The sequence below is a fragment of the Olea europaea genome, unplaced genomic scaffold (genome assembly GCF_002742605.1).
Source record: "Olea europaea var. sylvestris unplaced genomic scaffold, O_europaea_v1 scaffold2381, whole genome shotgun sequence".
Taxonomy (NCBI): domain Eukaryota; kingdom Viridiplantae; phylum Streptophyta; class Magnoliopsida; order Lamiales; family Oleaceae; genus Olea; species Olea europaea.
This window is the reverse complement of record NW_019241957.1, coordinates 1-19,955: the sequence shown is the minus strand read 5'-3', so window position 1 is coordinate 19,955 and position 19,955 is coordinate 1. Positions and strand designations below refer to the sequence as shown.

The 19,955-nt window shown below is 35.5% G+C and overlaps 2 protein-coding genes and 1 long non-coding RNA gene across 4 annotated transcripts; 1 reads left to right on the top strand and 2 right to left on the bottom strand.

Moving 5' to 3' along the window:
* Positions 1–4,353: 4,353 nt before the first annotated feature.
* Positions 4,354–6,671, top strand: LOC111381818 (probable pectinesterase/pectinesterase inhibitor 17). The gene is made up of 2 exons (XM_023005651.1): positions 4,354–5,225; positions 5,856–6,671. Exons 1-2 carry the CDS (start codon positions 4,364–4,366, stop codon positions 6,545–6,547), a joined length of 1,554 nt encoding a protein of 517 aa, XP_022861419.1. The 5' UTR covers positions 4,354–4,363; the 3' UTR covers positions 6,548–6,671.
* Positions 6,672–8,281: 1,610 nt separating this feature from the next.
* LOC111381815 lies at positions 8,282–18,468 on the bottom strand. Of its 2 annotated transcripts, none has more exons than XR_002700405.1 (3): positions 17,015–18,468; positions 10,757–11,103; positions 8,282–8,839 (listed from the first exon to the last, which is right to left on the bottom strand). It is a non-coding gene; the product is annotated as an uncharacterized LOC111381815 (long non-coding RNA). The 2 variants fall into 2 exon arrangements; XR_002700406.1 differs by having other exon boundaries at positions 17,043–18,468.
* Positions 18,469–18,505: 37 nt separating this feature from the next.
* LOC111381814 (pentatricopeptide repeat-containing protein At5g62370-like) lies at positions 18,506–19,751 on the bottom strand. Its single transcript, XM_023005648.1, has 2 exons — positions 18,695–19,751; positions 18,506–18,594 (listed from the first exon to the last, which is right to left on the bottom strand). The coding sequence occupies exons 1-2, from the start codon at positions 19,749–19,751 to the stop codon at positions 18,506–18,508; spliced, it is 1,146 nt and encodes a 381-aa protein (XP_022861416.1).
* Between the last annotated feature and the right edge of the window lie 204 nt (positions 19,752–19,955).

Sequence of the window (19,955 nt, the reverse complement as noted above, 5' to 3'; positions counted from 1 at the left end):
GAGTGTGATTCTCGGTTCTAAAACCAGGACTAGAAACAGAACCATTTTAAGAATTAAAATCATTATTTTTTTTTGTAGAACTAAATCGCTAGATTTGATTTGGTTTTGATTTAGGTTCAATAATTTTGTCCACCCTTATTCACATTTAAGTGATTTTTCAATAAGAAATATCTTTCCTTATCTAAATATGGTTGCTCATAATTTATTAACACTTGAGACAACGTGAAGAGTTGAATACATACTTAGAAGGTACATATAGACTTGATCGACGTTCAATAAAAATTCGGACGTCATCCACCAGAAGATAGAATATCAAAAGGCTATAAATCAGGATGTATTGCCATGGGCTGAGCAATATGTCATCTACCACTCTGTTGGCCATTCAAGTCACCTTTCCTTAGTGTGTCGGGGCCCTCAAACACTACATAAGTCAAAAGTCCGAATTACCATGCCCTACATGGGATCAACACTTGTTATTCAAGTACGTCATTCATTATTCATTTTATAATCTTACACACGTATTTTCTTCAGTAGTTTTTTAACTTAAGCATCAGAAGGGCTATGGAACAACTCCCTTAGCCTTTTTTGTAAGTTGTTTGAAGGTCCTATTCGTGTTCATCCCTCGTGATTTCCCAACTCGAGATCAGGTCTCTACATGCATGATTTTTGGTAGCTTAAATGCGTACAACTAAATACCTTGTTACTCTACAGTCACTATAAGTCGGTTTTAACTTAGAGAACATTAACCTTGAATTTTCTTAATTTATATTTATTGAAACCAAGGTTTTAATCTAAAAACTCAAATTTTTAAATAAAATTAACCTCAGCCTTAATATTGTTAGAGTTGTAAGTCAAATAGGAGTGTTGAATCGGGTATTGTTGGTGTTGGAAAGGAATTTAACTGCATTCAACAACAAGGAAATAAAATCCCGTTGAAATTAGATCTCCTAATTGTAATATATTTTCTTACCTTTAGGGCTCTTCTAGGGTTTGAAACGTGGCCAGGAAATACAAGGCTCCTCTAACAGTTTTGTTAAAGCATTATTGTTGTGTCTGTAATTTCTCTTCATATTGTCAGTTTATAGTACATCGTTCCTCTACAATAAATTCTCTTTATTTATTTCTTTACTTTTAATCTTGTTTTCTCATTGTGATCTTCATTACTTCACATCATCATTAAATCTCATTCTTTACAATCCTTTGGGATCAACAAAAGGTATCAGAGCTTGGTTCATCTTCCGTAGATTAGTTAAGGTTTTTCAGAGATGACTACCATGAGGTATGACATTTTACAGCCGGATCGCAACACAGGATTTTTTTTGTGGTAAGTAAAAATGAGGGCTATTCTGGTGTAGTTGAATTTGGACGATGCGCTGCTAAGTTTTGAGAAGATGCCAGCTAATTGGACAATGGAGGGGTCCGAAGATTTTATCGTAGATCCATCTTCATTTATCCAATAATATTCTGCAGGATGTCTTGAAGGAGAAAACAACAACTACTTTGTGGTTAAAATTGGAGCAATTATACATGACTAAAAGTCTCACGAACAAATTGGCTCTAAAGCAAAAGTTATATTCTCATCGCATGGCGGAAGGAGGGTCACTGAAGGACCATATTGTCTTGTTCAAGAATTTAGTTGTAGATTTGGAGACGTTAGAGGTTAAGTACAGTGAAAGGGATCTGGCCTTGATCATATTGTGTTCGCTGCCCGGCTTGCCTCCTTTTGGGATACTATTTTGTATAGTCGAGATACTTTGACTATAAGCGATGTTTATGATGTTTTACACTCAAAGGAGAAGTTAAAGCATTTGGTTGGAGCTACATCGAGGGATGAGGAATCTCTTGTATCTCATGGTGGCTAATGGAAGGGCAGATCCAATAATAACAACAATTTTTTTTGCTTCTACTGTAGATGTAAGGGACATATTCAAAATGATTATGATAAGTTGCAAGCTAAAGGAGATTTAGCTGCAAATCGTGGAGCGCAACCTTTGACTTCAAACAAAACAAATGTAGTTGATGATTTTTCAGACGGTGAAGATGTGATGTTGACTGTGGTATTTGAAGTGAAATTTAGGCCTGACGAGAAGTGAATTCTTGATTCGGCATGTTCGCATCATATGTGTTCCAATCATAATTTCTTTCAGACATATGAGGCTATTCAGTAACGTGAAGTTGTAATGGGAAACAACCAGTCTTGCAGTATTGTTGGGATTGGTCAAGTCAGATTTAGGTTGCGGGATGGGACAGTCAGAATAATTGATAAGCTTCGACATGTTCTAGACCTGAAAAGAAATCTCATCTCGCTTAGTACTCTAGATGCAAAAGGGTAAAAATTCTCTAGTGGAGGTGAAGTCTTGAAAGTTTGAAAGGGTGTTCGAGTTGTACTAGAGGAACGGAGAATGTCTCAATTGTACATCTTACGGGGGAGCGCAAAACCAGTTAGAGATATATGGACAAGTTTGGTACCGTGATGGATATTCAATTTGGTATAGTACATCTTGTGACGGGCTCTAGGTCGGTTCAGAATATTGATCGAGGGAGTGTTGGTGATTCCGTTTTGCCACCAATTTCAGCGGTTGCACTATGCTCAGTTACTAGGATTAGATCTATCGAGCGTAGGTACCGTGGTGTTAGTGATGTTTGTAATGCTTTTGGGGAAGTTAAAAGCGACAATTCTAGCAAAATGCCTTCTGTTCAGGCATTTTGTATGATTTTTGCTATATGGTGTGCTTCAATCCTGTTTGGTAAACATTAATTCCTTAGTGGAATTTTGGGAACCCATGAGTAAGGTTCAGGTGTCGCTTGTGGACGCCGTGCAGAGGACAAATGATTTATATGGAAAGTTTTGGTTACTGCATTGAGGAGATTTGCCATTTCATTGCGATACAAAAGGGTTTATTTCTCACGTGGGAAAATTTTGTGGAGCTACGCTCGTTTCATCGAAATTTGAGTCAAAATAGAGATTGTTAGAGTTGTGATTCAAATAGGAGTCTTGAATCACGCGTTGTTGATGTTGGAAATAACTCTAACTATATTCAACAACAAGAAAATAAAATTCCGTAGAATATTGGTCTCCTAATTGTAATATATTTTCTTGTCTTTCAGGACTCTTCTAAGGTTTAAAACGTAGCTTATAAATATAAAGCTCCTCTGTCAGTTTTGTTTAATCATTATTGTCGTGTCTGTAATTTCTCCCCATATTGTTAATTTATAATATATCGTTCATCTGCTATAAATTTTCTTTATTTATTTCTTTACTTTTAATCTTGTTTTCCCGTTGTGATCTTCATTACTTCATATCGTCACTAAATCTCATTCTTTAAAACCCTTTGGGATCAACAAATATTGTTTTATATTAACTAACCTACCATATAGTTAAATGGTCATGTAAGATGGTGGTCCATTTGAAACATCACTATTAGAATTCAAATCCCGTTTAAATATTAGACGGATCAAATAGTTCATTTGAGTTTGTGTTCTAAAGCGATATTGAGTCATAAGGTTTGATTTCATATTAAACTATCTAGTTCATTAAGAGCATTAGCCAAAATCATTATTTTCATATATGTTCGAAATAATATTTTTACCCTTCGCATACGGGAAGGAAGTTTGAACTTGATGCGAATGAGATTTACACGGTTCCGTAGATTAATTATTGTTTTCATATTTGAGTTGAGATTTTTACCCTTCACACTGTTCCATTGATTGAAGCCCTACTTTTCGTACCCTACTTGAAATATTTTATTAAGACCGATCCATTCATTCTCAATAATTCAATAGAGGTTCGTGAAAATGTCTCACTTTTAATTTTCTTTGTTTTAATGAAGTCGTATTCTATTGGTTGACATTATTATCATAGTTTATGCAAAAAGTAAACGTATTTGGTGGGATTAAAATTAAATTTTTGGTAGATTTTGATAAAATTTAAATAATTAACGTATGATTGAAAAGTTGTGAATTCCATAAAATATGTGATTGACTTAAACTTAAATTAAAATTTTACGCTCAGTTTGTTTCTCATTTTTAGAAGAATGAAAACGAAAAATATTGTCATTACGGATCTCACACAAGAGATAAAAATTCAAATTTGGTAATTTGATGTAATGGATAAAGATCATATTTTTTATTTTAATGAGAAAATAATGGAAAGCAAACGGGGGCTTAATTTTAATTTCTAGCTTAGGCTAAATATACAGTGGACTGAATAATCTTTGTTAGACGTCGCATTTGAATTAGTTTGTTTTCATAGTCAACTATGTAATTCCCAGCTACAATACAACCTGGCAGAACCTTTGTTTCCGACTATATAAAGAGACATTCTCATGGTAATTGCCACCCACAACCTATCATTCTCTCAAAAATGGTGATCAAGCTTCAATTCTTCATATTCTTGATTTCCTTCTCCTTCTTCCTCTTCACCGCCGTCTCGGGAATCCCCTCGGATGGCATAAACGAGTGGTGCAACAAAACCCCGTACCCCAAACCATGCAAATATTTCATGAACCACGGTCCACGCCATTTTGTACCTAAACAAAAATCCGATTTTAGAAAAATGGCTATCAAATTAGCCATGGAACGTGCACTCAAAGCTGAGGTTCATACTAAAGAACTTGGGGTCAAGTGCAGAAATGACCGCGAAAAAGCTGCTTGGGCTGATTGTTTGAAGCTATATGAAAGCACCATCGAGCAACTCAACAAAACCATAGACCCTAACAAGAAATGTACTGATTTTGATGCTCAAACGTGGCTCAGTACTGCATTGACAAACCTCGAGACTTGTCGAACGGGGTTTAGGGAACTCGGTGTGTCGGATTTCATGCTGCCTTTGATGTCGAATAATGTGTCACAATTGATCTGCAACACTTTGGCTCTAGGAAATAATGGTACTAATGTTAAAGAAACTTATTATGGGTTTCCTAGTTGGCTTTCACCAGGAGACAGGAAGCTGTTGCAAACGTCGTCCATTAGGCCGAACCTCGTGGTGGCTCAGGACGGCTCTGGGAACCACCGGACCATTAAGGCTGCCCTTGATGCTGCAGCAAGGAGGAGTGGCAGTGGAAGGTTCGTTATACATGTGAAACGAGGCGTTTACCGGGAGAATTTAGATATTGGAAACAAATTAAGGAATATTATGTTGGTTGGTGATGGATTGAAATACACTATTATTACTGGCAGCAGAAGTGTTGGAGGAGGCTCCACCACCTTCGAATCAGCAACCGTCGGTAAGTTCTTCTTATCTACCCGACCGCAACCTGTGTTTAACTTCTTTATCTAAAAGTTTAAGCGTTAAAAGAGATTAAAAAAAAAAATTATTTATTTGAGATGTGCTACATGTACGGCAAGTTTTACAATAGGTTGACAGTTTTAAAAAAAAAAAAAAGGAAAAAATAATTTGACTCTCTGTCAACTTATCTATCAAATGAGGTGTACAAATTGGAAAACACTAGTTTTTTATCTTATGCTTTTATTATATCCAAAACTTGCATTTAGGACCTCTATCGGGTTCAACATCCCCATCCCTCCCCTGGCCACCAACCCGACACGAACACACCTACATATAATTTGCTTTGGCTATTTCTTTACTAAGGTCTTTGAGATATCAGTATATTCAATTATCAGAATATTTCAACTTTAATCTGTCACGATGCTGATTGATAGGTATTCTAATGTTTCAATTTCCAAATACTTGACTAAAAATTGTGATTTTTTCGCATTGAAATTCTTTCATCTCTAGAAGCACAAAGAAAAATACAAAGTCAATTTTCATATCTGTTACAAATCACTATTATTAAATTTCATTTATACTCATGCATTTGATAAATCATGACCAATTCTCATTCATGGCTCCTCAGCTGTCACCGGCGAAGGATTCATTGCTAGTGGCATCACCTTCCGGAACACTGCCGGCCCGCAGAACCACCAAGCGGTGGCACTCCGCTCCGGCTCCGACCTCTCCGTCTTTTACCGCTGCAGCTTCGAAGGATATCAAGACACTCTTTACGTCCACTCCCAACGCCAATTTTATAAAGAATGTTACATATACGGAACAGTAGATTTCATCTTTGGAAATGCAGCTGCAGTTCTCCAAAACTGCATGATTTATGCAAGGCGTCCTATGGATAAACAGAAAATCGCCATTACAGCACAAGGCCGGACTGATCCAAACCAGAACACCGGAATTTCAATCCATAATTCACGCATAATGGCGGCTGCTGATCTCCGGCCGGTGTTGAGTTCATTCAGGACGTTCCTGGGAAGGCCCTGGAAGCAATATTCACGTACAGTTTTTCTTCAAACGTACATGGATTCATTGGTGGATCCGGCGGGGTGGCTGGAGTGGGATGGTAATTTTGCTCTGAATACATTGTATTATGGAGAATATAGGAACTCCGGCCCGGGTTCTGCCACCGGCCGGAGAGTCGGGTGGCGGGGCTACCGTGTTATAACGAGTCCGACTGAGGCGTCGAGGTTCACAGCGGAGAATTTTATTGCTGGACGTTCATGGCTGCCGGCAACCAGTGTGCCATTCACAGCTGGACTCTAAAAGTTCAATTGTGCATTACTTTTCAATTGTACGTCGTATTCTTTATTCTTTTCTTCCTTGCATGTTACCGTTTTAATGTATAATTCCCTGTTTTATCCCATATTAATAAACTCTAATTTCCTTACCTTGGCTCCTTAGTTCTAAAATTAAGCACGCCTGTTCTTGATTTTTTATTAAGTTCCCCTTTGGTTTGAATAAAAAATGATTTTTTTTAATATATTTTGATAAAAGTCAATGAATGTGTTGTTGAAAAGTTGAGTATTGTATAAAATGTGTTACTTTGACTTAAATATAAATTAAATTCTTTTAGCTGACAGGACACAATCAATCCACAAGACGGAAACGGTCCAAATTTTAGTGCGTTTGATTTACTGTTTTGAAATCATTTTCAGTTTTCAATTCTTTTAAACATTCTATACATGTTTGGTATATTATTTTCAAAAATACGTCTTTGAAAACAAAGAAAATTTTACAACATAAAACTCAAAATGACTTTTTGACTTTTTAACACTCAAAAACTCAAAACAAGAAAAATGACCTTAAAAAATTCTCAAATTAAAATAATTAATAAAATCACACAACTTACTCAAATACAAATATCCATCTCCCAACTCTCTCTCTCTCTCTCTTCTCCCAGGCTCCTCTAAAATGTCATAAAATTATTAAATCAAAAGTGTATTTTTTTTTTTTTAAAAACAGTTTTTTAGATTGACAAATTAACCAAATACATTTTCTACAATCTTAAAATAATCTCTCAGAAGGGAAAATAGAAAATGAATTTAAAACGAGAAATAGAAAACAGAAACGCATACCAATCGCTCCCTTAATTTTTATTTTATTTATTTATTTTTTCATAGTTACATCTACTATAAAAATCGACAAAGATAAAACATTTTGTCACAGCATGTTAAGTCTAGCCATTGTTTGGTTTAACCTTTTTTGCTCAAACTCATTTTTTGTTATAGGATCTACAACTTTTATCAAGTTTTTAATCGCGTATTTTATCAACTTTTATCAAAATCTATTAAAAACCAAACGTAGGCTTTCATATAGGTCCTCTAGTAATTTTGAATGGCAATTTCTTTCTTTTAATCAATAAAATTTAGCTCCTTTAATTCATGTCAGATATAGTTAATTGACCTTTACGAACAAACATCCTCATTTTTCCCAGGCTTCCCATTTCCAACCCCATATTGATGCAGAATGGAAGAGGGAGGTAAAGAAAGATGGAACTTTTTTGAAAAAAATAATTTTAAGTTTTGCCAGTGACCAATTTTTAGTGCACTTCATCATTTGTTTATAATTTTTTTTTAAATAATCTTTTTTTTTATTGCTGTATAATTATTAAAAGAAAAAGAAGACACTAAATTAAGATCTAGGCTTTGTATTGATTACATTGTACTCTTTCAATATGGATTTCTTATTGCATTGTCGTTTAATTGATCGACGGTTGCTTGAATTAATAATAGTTTATATTGAAATAAAATTATTGAATTAACATCGAATTGTTGAATATTGTTGCCTAGTTGGGTTTCAAAAATAAATTGAATTGATGAATTATTGATGTATCTTGAACGTGCGTAACATCTCCAACATGTCGACACTGATAACATATTTGTTCATCACTGTACTAGTCCCTTGTTTACGTATATATGATATGACTTTGGGATGAATTCTTGGCATTAACATTAAAAAATAATAATAATGGTAGACTTCTTCCTTTTCACCAATTGATTATTGCACATGAATAGATTAGAATTAAAATCTATTATTTCATACAAATCAGAGCATTACAAATTTACAGCTGAGTTTGCGAGTATTGAATTTTTCATTTCCTTTCTTTCCACTAATGGCACTTATGATCCAAGAAAGCTAGAACTTCATAGTATTTATCAACTGTCCAAAAATGTATAAAACAACGGTGCTAAGATGTCAATACCTTATACCTGAATATTGATTAAAGATTTCCATGAATCCAGTTTCTAATCAATTCAAGGATCAATCAACTTGTCTGGAAGAACAGTGTTGCAGGCAGCAATTCCCCAAAAAAAATTTCTCACTCCTCTCTGAAGCAAGAAAACGATTAATGGTATCCACTTGAGTGAGTACATCTCATAATGCTGCCAACAAATCTATGTTTGTGCTGCTCATTATTGATGGGAGTTTAAGTGATCTGCATTGAATCCAAGATAACCAGGCACCAGCAACTTCCGGAACAAGATTTTCAAACATGTATGTTTATTCCTCAAGGACAAATATCCACGCAGATACATAATTACAGCAACAGCCAATCTGCATAAGTTAGAATCCTTAAGTCACAGTGAAAAGTACAATATCTTTGCAAATGTTAAATGTACAAAATAACAAGAAAACATGATAGTAGGTGATTTTATGCTTGCAGAGCAGGCTATAATGAAGTATCCAAACTCAATTATGAACAATGTTATCCTGCACCAAGAGTAGATCATGATCAGAAGAGAAGCCACATGTTATAGGATTCCTGACAGGACAAATTTATAACTAATAAATAGGAGAGGCAAGAAAAAGAACTTCCGATGTAATATCATTTACAATGAGCATGGCTATCTTCAAAAGCTAAAAGAGTCTACTGAGTGTAAGCTCAAGTATCAAAATAAATCTGTGAAGAGCCGGATGAAGATTCTTTGCACGCTTTATTCAGGCCAGCAGACCCGTATATTCATGTTATATTGACAAAAAATTCTTTGAAGAAACTCAAAGGGACCTAAAAGTGAAGTTCTGCAATATAGAATATAAAGGGTCATTCAAACAAAAGGGCAGTTCCAAAACTATTAGAACGGTAAATGCAATCACACTATCAAGGAAAATTATAGCCATACATTGTAATCCATATTCATCAAGTATAATGAGCATGTTCCCAATGGTCATCAACAGCAGCTGAGGTCCCAAAAGATAGTTTTATACTGTTTTAGGATGCATTCTGTTTAACCCCGCAGTTGATAACAACAAAGCCTTCGACTATTGATCCTATAAATCTCAATTTTGGACATTTCATATTTGTTTCAATCGTGTGGTTTACTTTGGAATTCGACCAACCAACAAGGAATCAAGTACTACATAGATAACAATTTTGGTAACTGATTGCTTTTTGTCCTTCCCATGCGTCAAAATAATTAAACCACCATCCCGATCCAAAATAGCTAGCACCTGGCCAGCAATTAAGCAATTTGCCACGCAATTTGAAAAGCTCGACAGCTTATGACCCACTAGTTATCTACACATACATAAGACCCATAGCTTATGAACACCTAAAAGCATGACCAAGCAAACATATAATAAATCAAATTTTGACATTTTTAAAAATTTCCTAGAATAAGACCAATGCACAGGCTTACAAGCTCCCATGGGCACAATATTATCATTCTTAGAAAATATAAACAAATAGAAGATGAGCATAAACAGCTACCTAAGTACAATAACAATCGTACAATATCTTGTTCACATATTCGCCTTGTCCATATCTCAAACTTTCAATTTCTCAAAAATATGGTGGCACACTTAGTAAAGTAGTTTACTGACATGTGTCTATGACCTCAAGAGATTTGGTCTATGAAAGCATGTCACAGCACCAATTCACAGGACAGTTGCTGCATTATATTATTCCTAATGACTAATCTACTCCCAGACTTGCTTGTTTAGAAGTTGTTGTGGGACTTTACAGTTTGGATTTGTCAAATTCTGTCTTCTGTATACTCCAGATATATTGACTCAATCATCCATTAAATCAGTGTGGGACCAATAACACAGAGTACATTTAAAGCTCTCTTCAACTAAAACTTTTATCGTCCTTCTATTTTCGCTTGCTGTCGCCATTGGGAAGAAATTGATCAATAGCTTTCTATATTTTGACTCAAAATACTAAGCAAAAAAGCCTAAGCATGTGCATCTTAGATTTAGTATTTTAATTCAATACAGTGGGAAAGTTAACATCACAAAAAAGTAGACTTCTTCCATTACACCATTAGATTATTGCACATGGATAGATTAGAATAAAAATCTATTAGTCCATACAAATCAGAGTGTAACAAATTTACAGCTGATTTTGTGATATTGAACTTTTCATTTCCTTTCAGTCCACTTAAGGAACTTATAATCCAAGAAAGCTAAAACTTCATAGTATTTATCAACTCTCCACAAATGTATAAAACAAAGTGCTGAGAATGTCAATACCTTATACCTGAATATTGATCAAAGCTTTCCATGAATCCAGTTTCTAATCAATTCAATGATCAACTTGTCTGGAAGAACAGTGTTGCAAGCAGCAATTCCCCAACCAAGTTTTTCACTCTTCCATGCAGCAAGAAAACAATAAACAGTATCCATTTGCGCAAGTACATCTCACAATGCTGCCAACAAATCCATGCTCGTGCTGGTTATTGATGGCAGTTTAAGTGATCTGCATTGAATCCAATATAACCAGGCACCAGAAACTTCCAGAACAAAGATTTTCACACACTTAAGTTTATTCCCCAATGACAAATATGCCATGCAATTACGTAATCACAGCAACGGCCAATCTGCATACATTAGAATCCCTAAGTAACAACGAAAAGTACAAAATCTTTGCAAACGTTAAAATTACAAAGTAACAAGAAAACGTGATTGTATGTGATTTTACGCTCGCGGAGTAGGCTATAATGAACTATCCAAACTCAATTATGAACAATGTTATCCCGCAACAAGTGTAGATCATGATCAGAAGAGAAGCCACATAATATAGGATTCTTGACAGGACAATGTTAATAATAATATATAGGATGGGCAAGAAAAAGAACTTTCGATGAAATATCATTTACAATGAGCATGGATATCTTCAGAAGTTAAAAGAGGAGTCTGCTGAGTGAAAGCTCAAGTATTAAAAGTAATATGAAAAGAGCCAGATGAAGATTCGTTGCATGCTTTATTCAGGCCAGTAGCCTAATATATTTATGTTGTATTGACAAAAAATTCTTTGGAGAAATTCAAGGGACCTAAAAGTAAAGTTCTACAATATAGATTATAAATTTGTCATCTCAAACAAAAGGGCAGTTCTAAAACTATGAGGACAGCGAAACCAACCACTATATTAAGCAATATTATAGCCACACATCGTAATCCTTATTCATCGAAGTATAATGAGCATTCTCAATGGTCATCAACAGTATCAAAGCTCCCGAAAGATAGTTTCATACTGTTTTAGGATGCATTCTGTCTAATCCCATGGTCGATAACAACAAAGCCTTAGATTATTTATCCTATAACTCTCAATTTCAGAAATTTCATTGTTTTCAATTGTGTGGTTTTCTGTGGAATTCGATCAACAAACAAGGAATCAGGGATTACATGCTAAACTAATAAAACAACCTTCCTGATCCAAAGTAAGGCTAGAATCTGGCTTGCTATGAAGCAATTTACGGCATAATTTAAAAAGCTCGACAACTTACTATCCACTTATTAAATAACACATTCCATAAGACCAATAACTTATAAATGCTTAAAAGCATGACCAAGCGAACATATGATCTATGTTGCTCGGACTATCCAAAAATGGATAAGTATCCGTATCAACACGACATAATACGGATACTGACACGGGATATGGATCGGATCCTTCGTTTTACACTCGAACACGGCAGCAAAAGGGAAAAGATGCGAAAGATATCTTGCTTCTCTGGCTATCGTCTGGCAGCAAAGAGAGTTGGGAAGATTGTGAATTAGGAAAGACGACGAGTTTCAGAGGTTAAATGGTCTCTTGAGAAGTACAATGGATAGAGTTAACGAGAGTGTTTACTGTTTAAAGGGCTCTTGTGAAGTCCAATGGATGTATTTAATAAGTTTACTTTTGTATAATTTTTTTATTTCTTATATTTTATCTTTGTGAACATTTTATATTTTATCTTTGTGAACATTTTATGTTGTAATTAAAATGATTTAGTGATATATCTTTTTTCCAGTATTAAATTTAAATTTATATCTATAATTGCTTTTAAATAATATATAAGACATTGAAATTGATTTTTTCTTAATTTTTTGGAAAAGAATTTATTTTGACTTTAAATTTAAATTGATTTCAAATTATAATCCAATTGTTTAAATTGATTTATCGAAGGAATTAATAAACAAAATAAACTACGAGTTCATTTTTTAATAACCAATATCAGTTAATTTGTAAGAAGTATCCCCATACCCGTATCCAAAATTCGGATCTCTTTTAACCATATCCCCATATCTTAATTTTTATAATGAGGAGGATCCAACTCTTAGATATATATACTCGTATCCGATACCCACACCAGAGTTCGAGCATCATAGCATGTAATAAATCAAATTTAAACATTTTAAAAAATTCCCTAGAATAAGACTCATACACAGTCTTACAAGCTCCCATTGGCACAATATTATCATTCTTAGAAAATATAAACAAATAGAAGATGAGCATAAACAGCGACCTAAGCACAATAACAATCGTGCAATATCTTGGTCACATATTCACCTCTCCCATATCTCAAACTTCCAATTTCTCAAAATATGGTGGCAAATTCACACTCAGTAAAGTAGTTTGCGCTCACTGACACGTGTCTATGGCCTCAAGAGATTTGATCTATGAAAGCATGTCAAAGCACGAACTCATGGGACAGTTGCTGCGTTATATTATTCCTAATGACTAATCTACTCCCAGACTTGCTTGTTAGAAGTTGTGAGACTTTACAGTTTGGATTTGTCAATTTCTGTGTCTTTTATGTACTCCAGATATCATCGACTCAATAATCCATTAAATCAATGTGGGACCAATACCATAAAGTAAATTTATAACAATTCAAAACTTTAGTATGTGAGATGACAAGTATACATGTAACAGCGAGTCTCTTCGTAACCAACAACAAGAAACCAAGTCTTATTCCTAATAAATTTGGGGTCAGCAGCCACAAAAGGTCATGCTAATTTGAGTCTACCTCTCCCTCATGTTGCAATCTGATCAGTGATTTTAGTCCAACAACGCATCTATTTGTAGCAGTGTAGCTTCGTTTTTATGGATATCATCCATCTATGACAGGATGTTTATCATTTCTATCACATCCTGACTATCACAATGTTTGATACTATATCCATTGGTAGCAATGTAGGACATTATGTTTAATGGATATCATCCTGGCCATCATAACCAAGTCTGTATACACGTCGCAACCTTGACTGTTCTATGCATGGATAATTAACTGTCCGTAATTTTGTGAACAGAAAGTGAACACCATTTGTCATTTCTATTACAGACATGATTGTTTTGTAGCTGCTCCTAACCACACAATAGTTGAGCCCTCTATCTCATCTCTGGTAAACACCTATTCGTGTTCGTGTAACAATTTATAAGACAAAAAAAGAGGCTAAGTAATATGTCTAGAGCAGAGAGAAGATGCACTACACAAACTTGAAGAGTAAAATAGAGATGAAAATTTCAAAACGGCCTTCTAATGACGTGTACAGCCAAAATAGCTTACCTTCCTAATTTTTCAGTTAAAAGGCTTTTTATGTATAGTATAGTAAATAACCTTATTGTAGAGGCCTTCTTTTTTAAAGTAATCAAATCGACCATAACCGAGTCAAAATTGACCTCAACCTGGTCTGTTTCTAGGCCTTTCTTTCATCACCAACCCAACATGAAGCCCCCAAACTCTCCATTCACGATCTCTGCTATGAAGCTCCCAACTTGAAGACCATCAAGGGGGCAGGTACTGGAAGCAGGGAGGGCCAGGAAGCAAGGACACAAAGGGGAGGGATGCGTTGAGGGGAGAATTGAAGAAGTAACGACAGAAAAAAGGATGAAGAGGGGGGAGAGAGCATGAACACAAGGGTGCAGGGGGGAGGGAGGCTGAATGTGTTGGGGGTTTAGGGTGGTGAGGTAGAAGAAGATGATGACAAGGGTATTTAGGATTTTTGACATAAGTTTAAAATTTCAAAAAGGTCAGGCCTTTTTTATCATATGCTTTCCCTTTCAGGCCCCCTTTTTTTTTTTTTTGGGTACTAGTGCATTGCACATGCGATGAAACTCTCCCCCACATACAAGTTATAATGTGGCAAAAGGAGGAAACTTGGAACTATAGCACAGTCCAGTGTTACATAAGAAAGGAAGACACTCAAAAAGGGACACATGAAGGGCAGTCATAATTACAGAAACGTATATTTCTTTAAACAAGAACCTGATGTGACCATGCATTAAGCAGATAATGTGCTTCATCCAGTAATAGGTCACACAAAACGGTCATAGGAACCTAGAACTAAGAGATTCATCCATTACACTTTACGAGCATAATCTAAACATTTGAAGATATGGGAAATATAAAAAAAATAGTTCCTCGATATCTCGAGCATCATAGCATGTAATAAATCAAATTTAAACATTTTAAAAAATTCCCTAGAATAAGACTCATACACAGTCTTACAAGCTCCCATGGGCACAATATTATCATTCTTAGAAAATATAAACAAATAGAAGATGAGCATAAACAGCGACCTAAGCACAATAACAATCGTGCAATATCTTGGTCACATATTCACCTCTCCCATATCTCAAACTTCCAATTTCTCAAAATATGGTGGCAAATTCACACTCAGTAAAGTAGTTTGCGCTCACTGACACGTGTCTATGGCCTCAAGAGATTTGATCTATGAAAGCATGTCAAAGCACGAACTCATGGGACAGTTGCTGCGTTATATTATTCCTAATGACTAATCTACTCCCAGACTTGCTTGTTAGAAGTTGTGAGACTTTACAGTTTGGATTTGTCAATTTCTGTGTCTTTTATGTACTCCAGATATCATCGACTCAATAATCCATTAAATCAATGTGGGACCAATACCATAAAGTAAATTTATAACAATTCAAAACTTTAGTATGTGAGATGACAAGTATACATGTAACAGCGAGTCTCTTCGTAACCAACAACAAGAAACCAAGTCTTATTCCTAATAAATTTGGGGTCAGCAGCCACAAAAGGTCATGCTAATTTGAGTCTACCTCTCCCTCATGTTGCAATCTGATCAGTGATTTTAGTCCAACAACGCATCTATTTGTAGCAGTGTAGCTTCGTTTTTATGGATATCATCCATCTATGACAGGATGTTTATCATTTCTATCACATCCTGACTATCACAATGTTTGATACTATATCCATTGGTAGCAATGTAGGACATTATGTTTAATGGATATCATCCTGGCCATCATAACCAAGTCTGTATACACGTCGCAACCTTGACTGTTCTATGCATGGATAATTAACTGTCCGTAATTTTGTGAACAGAAAGTGAACACCATTTGTCATTTCTATTACAGACATGATTGTTTTGTAGCTGCTCCTAACCACACAATAGTTGAGCCCTCTATCTCATCTCTGGTAAACACGTATTCGTGTTCGTGTAACAATTTATAAGACAAAAAAAGAGGCTAAGTAATATGTCTAGAGCAGAGAGAAGATGCACTACACAAACTTGAAGAGTAAAATAGAGATGAAAATTTCAAAACGGCCTTCTAATGACGTGTACAGCCAAAATAGCTTACCTTCCTAATTTTTCAGTTAAAAGGCTTTTTATGTATAGTATAGTAAATAACCTTATTGTAGAGGCCTTCTTTTTTAAAGTAATCAAATCGACCATAACCGAGTCAAAATTGACCTCAACCTGGTCTGTTTCTAGGCCTTTCTTTCATCACCAACCCAACATGAAGCCCCCAAACTCTCCATTCACGATCTCTGCTATGAAGCTCCCAACTTGAAGACCATCAAGGGGGCAGGTACTGGAAGCAGGGAGGGCCAGGAAGCAAGGACACAAAGGGGAGGGATGCGTTGAGGGGAGAATTGAAGAAGTAACGACAGAAAAAAGGATGAAGAGGGGGGAGAGAGCATGAACACAAGGGTGCAGGGGGGAGGGAGGCTGAATGTGTTGGGGGTTTAGGGTGGTGAGGTAGAAGAAGATGATGACAAGGGTATTTAGGATTTTTGACATAAGTTTAAAATTTCAAAAAGGTCAGGCCTTTTTTATCATATGCTTTCCCTTTCAGGCCCCCTTTTTTTTTTTTTTGGGTACTAGTGCATTGCACATGCGATGAAACTCTCCCCCACATACAAGTTATAATGTGGCAAAAGGAGGAAACTTGGAACTATAGCACAGTCCAGTGTTACATAAGAAAGGAAGACACTCAAAAAGGGACACATGAAGGGCAGTCATAATTACAGAAACGTATATTTCTTTAAACAAGAACCTGATGTGACCATGCATTAAGCAGATAATGTGCTTCATCCAGTAATAGGTCACACAAAACGGTCATAGGAACCTAGAACTAAGAGATTCATCCATTACACTTTACGAGCATAATCTAAACATTTGAAGATATGGGAAATATAAAAAAAATAGTTCCTCGATATCTGACAGGGTACAATGACCACAGATAAAATTTCTTACCTGGATTTTGGTTTAACTGGAAACGTACCATTTGTGTGGAAAGCAGAAAGTTCCTCTGGAGATTAAACTGGATCGACCATATGCCCCAGATGCCTTTCCTCATATTACATAATAGAAAAGGTAACCAGAACTCCTCACTTCAGTTATCTGCATACAGTCACTTTGTTTGTTCATTGGAGAAAAGCGTTTATAGAACATCATGAATCAGCCCGCTGCCTTTCTGTATATTTACAAAAACTCCATATAGTTATCAATCATGTAATGAACTTGTAAACATACACGAGTAAATTAATAATTTTGGCATACAGAGACCAAGAAAAGAACACAAAACTTAAAAGGCATTATCAGTTTCAACAAGAAACAACACCACCTGGAAAACTCCATCAGTACTGTTATAGCAAGAGTAGTAACTATATGATTCTTCAGTACAAGCGACAACCTTCAAGGGTGAATTAGAAAACATACTCATCAGCATTATGTGCCAAAGAAATCCATGGTACACATTTGCTTTACCAGTACCCTCTTGTCAGATTTTTGGTATAATGCAGTATGAAAACATTTTACGATTCTCCTCACAACAGACACCAGGAACAATGTTCAAAGCAAAATTCAAATAATGTATTTCAGTGAGAAAACATTGTCAAGTAAGAAGCACATTTTTTATCCTCATTTTGGTGAAGAAAAGTAGAAAACTACAAGGGAAAAGATGGAAGATTACATTTAGGACATGTTCAATTAAATTAAAGCTTCAACAAAATAACTTAATGAGTTTCTTCTGTTTATGTAACGCATGAGATTTCCTTTATCTGCGGTGTAAAGTAGCTTTAGATTTTCTCGGCTAACTTCGAAAGTATCATATGTGTTTTCAGCCCAAAATGAAGTATAAGAAAGATGAGTAAAATAAGTACAAATTCAAACATAAATCCAAGAAAAATCAAAGTACATTGTCAGGAGAAGCCCGTAAACATTCCAAAATACAAAAGTTTCAATCATATCCAGACCTCCTTTAGCCTTCTTTATCAAATCTTCCCACATCTAAAACACATAACATTTCATTAACACAATTAATTCAAATTAAAGTAACACAGAATATCTTACTATTTAAAAAACAACATTAGTCTATTATGTCTGCATAGCTGGTTTTAAATTCTTTCATTATCATATAAGCATCTTTAGGAGAAAGTAAATAGCAATTGAAAGAAACCAGAAAGCATAGCCAAAATGAACAAGAAATCATCTTCCTTAAGACAGACTGGAAATAGAAAATGGCTTCTACTAATCATTACTATGACAGATCCATGACTATAGCCTTCGCATACAGGATGAAACCATAAAATTGGGTAAAAATTAAAAATAGCATTTGCTAAACTTGCATTTCGCCCCTCTTTGGTACAAATTCTTTAAAACTCATTTTTCCCCAAATCATTTTCAACCAAACATTCTCCCTATAAAATAACTTTGTANCCCATCCATTCTTCGAATAAGCATTAATCATCGTGACAAAGATGGTTTCATCGGGATCAACACCACAGTCAAGCATCCTCCTGAAAACTTTTTCTGCCTCAAATATACTTTTCTGTCTGCCAAAATAATCAATAATAGAGTTATATATAGCAACAGTTGGCTTGATTCCCTTCTCTTCTATTTGGTCCAAAATATCAAGGGCTAATGGCAAATCACCGTGTTTACAGAATTCATTAACTAATATTGACAAAGTTGTATGGTTTGGAACCAGACCCTGATCCTGCATAATTTCAAGTAGAGACTTTGCTTCCTCAACTAATCCATCCTGCAAAAGGCGCTTAATCAAGGAATTATACGCAGAAAGTAAAGGCAGGAGACCTAGAGTTGCCATCTTATCTATACAGAGCAAAGCAGTGTCAAGTTTCCCACCCATACACAAAGCAATCATGTAGATACTAAATGCTTTATCAGCTAAACAAAATTGGCTTTTGGAAATTTCCTCCAGCAGACACTCAATTTTAAGCATTACATCATCCTCTGATTCATGTTCCATGTAACTAGAAATACCTGAAAGTTCAATATTGCATGCCTTTGTGGCAATAGCCTGCAAAATTGTAAGAGCTACATGCAACTCATCCCCTTTAGGATGATTCTTGGCAAGAGTGAAGAAAAGCACATGGTCAGGAATAATCCCACTCTCCAGCATCTGGTGATACAAACTGTCTACTTCCTCAAACCTTTCTTCCTTGCAGAGTGCACTGATTAAGACTGTGTAACAATGCACATTGGGAGCCATATTGCACTGGAGTATCATGTAGTTCAAGAGCATCAAGCCACAGTCAACTTTCTGGTCCTTACAGTATTCACTAATCATGATTTGGTAAGTTACTATATTAGGCTTCAATCCACAATTCACCATCTTGTCATGCAACACCCAAGCCTTGTCAAACAATCTCAAGTGCATAAACCCATGAATCAATGTATTAAAGGTGTAGTTATCTGGTTCACAACCCACCTTAAGCATTCTCATAAACAACCTCATAGCCATCTTCATTTTCCTGCTCTTGCAATACCCATAAATAAGATAAGTGTACATAATTTTATCCATTGACAGACCATATGACTCCATTTCCACACTCAATGACTCAGCCACCTCAACCCATCCTCGCTTGCAAAACTCAAAGATTAACAATTTGCACAAATGAACTGTTGGTGGGACCCCTCGATCTATCATCACATCAAACACATGAAGCGCCTCATCCAAGTACCCCATACAACACAGTCTATCCACCAACCTATTATAACATGTATAATTTAGCATAAAGTCACTAACCTTAGTAAAGCAATCATAGCCCTCCAACACTCTATCTTGTTCACAAAATCCTCTAATTACAGCATCGCAAGCCCCAACAAATGGGTTATATTTCAATTCAATCAACCTGTGGAAATAAGACTTACCTTCATCGATCCTCCCCAG

What these genes read in the sequence shown, in the direction of transcription:
- LOC111381818 (XM_023005651.1), top strand. Translation starts at nt 4,364, where the DNA reads ATGGTGATCAAGCTTCAATTCTTCATATTCTTGATTTCCTTCTCCTTC. An exon ending in CTTCGAATCAGCAACCGTCG is followed by an intron (nt 5,226 to 5,855) that starts GTAAGTTCTTCT and finishes ATGGCTCCTCAG; the next exon opens with CTGTCACCGGCGAAGGATTC.
- LOC111381814 (XM_023005648.1), bottom strand. Translation starts at nt 19,751, where the DNA reads ATGGGGTACTTGGATGAGGCGCTTCATGTGTTTGATGTGATGATAGAT. An exon ending in TAATGAATTCTGTAAACACG is followed by an intron (nt 18,595 to 18,694) that starts GTGATTTGCCAT and finishes TTATTTTGGCAG; the next exon opens with ACAGAAAAGTATATTTGAGG.